We start from the raw sequence: 3,201 nt of genomic DNA on the forward strand, positions 1-3,201 counted from the left end.
GGCGTTTCAGCTATGGATGCCTCCAGCAGGTTCTGCATCCGGGCTCCTGAAGCTGCCCACAGTGTCCGCATCTGATGCCACCATCTGCCTGCTGTGGCAGAAGCCCCGCCCAGGTCCACAGCTAATGCCTGATGCTGCTGGGCAGAAGTAGTCCCGCCCACCCAGCGGCATGTGACAACCAGAGCCACCAGCTGCCCACGAGCCAGATCCACTGAGTTGACGGCCATCCACCCACGGGCCAGATCAAATCTGTTGGCGGGCCAGATCCAGCCCACGGGCCATATTTTGCCCACCCCAATCTAAAATATAGTGTTTGTTTTGGGTAGAAGGTTATGCTAATTTTTTCAAAGTACAAATTCCTAATTGTGATATTTTTACACTGTATTTTATGTCAGTTTCTTTCTGTGTTCCTTACCATGTCTGTTAATCCTTCTGTTGCATTAGCATGTTGTTCAAGTCTTACGAGCTTTGATGTTATGGATAAAGAAAATGAGGGTTCAAAACCTGAATACTCTGTATGCGGTTATACTGCCTTACAAACTCGCTCAGTTTCCACTGCAACTTCAGCTGCTAACTTTCCCAGTGGCACAAAGTCATCTTCTGGTACAGTTTTAGTTTACTCTTTTCCCCACCCCATCCTTGTTTTAAAAAAAAAAAAGGCAAGCAGGCCTTGTATTAATATTTTCCATTAGTATATTGTGAAATATAATCATAGTAACATGTTTGTAGAAGGTCAGTTTACCGCCTTTTTACATTGCTTGATTTAAGTATCTGGAATTAGAAATTCTGTTTCTGTAACAGATTTATATATACTCCTAGTCTCTTTAGTAAGCTCTAGGGGTGCACCGATAAAGATTTTGTTGGCCAATACTGATGACCGATTATTAACCAGCCATATCTGGTGATACCAATCCGCTTGCCGATATGCCGCCTGGCAGCTTGAAGAGCAGTGACCAGCCAGTAAGTCTGGGGTGGGGGGAAGGGGTGTAGGCAGGCATAGATAGAGGTCCCCATGGTGAGGGAGGGAAGGGGGTTAGGGCAGTGGCAGGCGCTGCCCAGCCAGGGTATGGTGTGGGGTGGAGCCGCGGGCAGCTCGTCTGGGGGGCGAAGGGGGGCAGCTCCTGCTGCTGTGCACACCCCCCAGGGCAGGCATGGGGGGCATGTGCCCCCCAGATTTGTGTGCAGGGCGAGGGTGGGCTGTGGGCTGGGGGATGTGCTGGCCTCTCTCTAGCTGGGGGGCTGGGCCAGGGATGCAGTTGCGGCAGGTGGCAGCAGGGCAGGTACGGGCAATGGGGTGGGCTATAGCCCCAAATTCACTGTAGCCGCCTCTCCCAGCACTGCCACTGCCCTCCCTGTCTGCCCCGGATGCAGCCCTGGCCCAGTCCCTGCCAGGAAGAGATCAGTGCAGCCCCCGGTCCTAGCCCAAAGTGGGCAGCCTGCCTTCACCTTGCACACAAATTCAGGGGGCAGATGCCCCCCATGCCTCCTCCAGGGGGTGCATGCAGTGGTGGGAGCTGCCCCCTGCATCCCCCAGACAAGCCACCCATGGCTCTGCCCCCCACCCTGGCTGGGCAGCACCTGCCCCAGCCCCATTCCCTTTCTCACCATGGGGGACTTGATCTGCCCCTCCCATGCCCTTTCCCACCCTGCACCTATTTAGCAGCTGGGTACTGATCTCCAAGCTGCCAGACTGCATTCCTGGCCGCCTTCGTGCTGCGGCTGTGCGCATGCATGCAGCATTTATCAGTAACAATATCAGTCACATTGCCGATAATGTCAATTGTCCTTTTATCAGTGCTGATATGGTATGAATCAATATATTGGTGCACCTCTAGTAAGCTCCCTGTGTAAGCAGTGGTAAACCACAAGTGCCCAAGCAAGGCCAAATCAATTGGATAAATGTTACTAAATTTATAGACCATATATATTTTAAACTGTTTGCTGAGTCTTAATACAGATACAAGATGACATTTGCAGTGGCACAATTTAGTTAATAATATTTAGTTGTACAATATTCTATTTATTCACTTTAATATAAACATATATAAATGTTAATGTATATTAAATATATAATATAAGCTTATTCAGTTTGAAGGGTTTCTATGTTTCATCTAAAAAAAAATTATTTTGTAACCTTTGCACAGAAGTTGCATATTAAACACACCTGTGTTTAAATTGTTATTAATTAAAGCTATTTCTGTTTCAGACATTCAAATAAATGAAGAATTAGACAGTAGGTAAGGATCTTGAAATAATACTTGATTTTATTGAAAATATTTATTTTATATTAAATCACCACTATTGTGTTTATAAAAATCATACCGAAATAAGGTGTTAAAAGTTGGAGATGGTACTAGTAGAGAAATCCAGGCATTAATAGAATTATGTTATGAATATTATGCTTTTTAGTCATTTGCTTTTATACCACTAACATGCATCAGAATAATCTTAACATACACTACTAGAATTAGAATGAAAATAAACAGATTTTATGTGAAACACTGTACAGCTGCGGTAGGAAAACTTTTCCAATTGCAGACCAGAGTGCGCCATCCTTACCTGGCACTTCTCCCTCAGTAGCATGAGAAGTCTGTACAGCCAGCACTTCTTCCTGCAGTGGCACAGGGAAAAGCCCCACCTCTACAGGCCATATCCAACTTATGGAGTCATTGGGCACATCCACACATGCAAGCACGTGAGCTTGCAGCAACTCAAATAGAAGCGGTGGACATTTGAGCTGGGGCTTTTTGCCTCAGTGCATGTGCTCAGACATGCACTTTGTTGTGGAGCAAATTGTGCCACCTGCGATAAAATAACCCTGCCTGGCTGCTCATGGATCTGCAGCCAGGGGGAGCTAGAGCACAGGGCCAGCACCTGTGCTGTCCCCAGCAGTATAAAAAGCTGCCCTGTCCTGTCCTCATCAGTACTTAGCAAGTAGCTCAGGGCTACTCGCTCTCAGGAGCTTCTGGGGCATGGCCAGTTGGTACCTCGGGACACTACCCCTTGTGCCAGCTGGACTGCTGAAGCAGCCCTGAGAGTTCCCTGCAGCCTTTTCCCACTTCAGTAGTCTGGCAGTGGGGGCTGCTGCCTGGCTGTGACCTGCTGTGCACCTGCCAGACCCGGATGAGGCATCTGCCACTCTGGGCCAGCTGCCAGTGGGCTGTGGCTGTAGAGTTGGCCTTTGTGCGGCACTACTGCCAT

The 3,201-nt window shown here is 48.2% G+C and overlaps 1 protein-coding gene across 1 annotated transcript in view; it reads left to right on the plus strand.

Annotated features, from left to right (window-relative positions):
- Positions 1-3,201, plus strand: part of LOC102387039 (protein JBTS17-like) — a 68,916-nt gene that overhangs the window by 51,938 nt on the left and 13,777 nt on the right. Inside the window, exons 23-24 of the mRNA XM_006031870.3 lie at positions 445-603; positions 2,207-2,237. Coding sequence (XP_006031932.2) covers positions 445-603; positions 2,207-2,237 — 190 coding nt within the window. The remainder of the gene's footprint in view (positions 1-444; positions 604-2,206; positions 2,238-3,201) is intronic.

This window comes from Alligator sinensis, unplaced genomic scaffold, assembly GCF_000455745.1.
Source record: "Alligator sinensis unplaced genomic scaffold, ASM45574v1 scaffold175_1, whole genome shotgun sequence".
NCBI lineage: Eukaryota > Metazoa > Chordata > Crocodylia > Alligatoridae > Alligator > Alligator sinensis.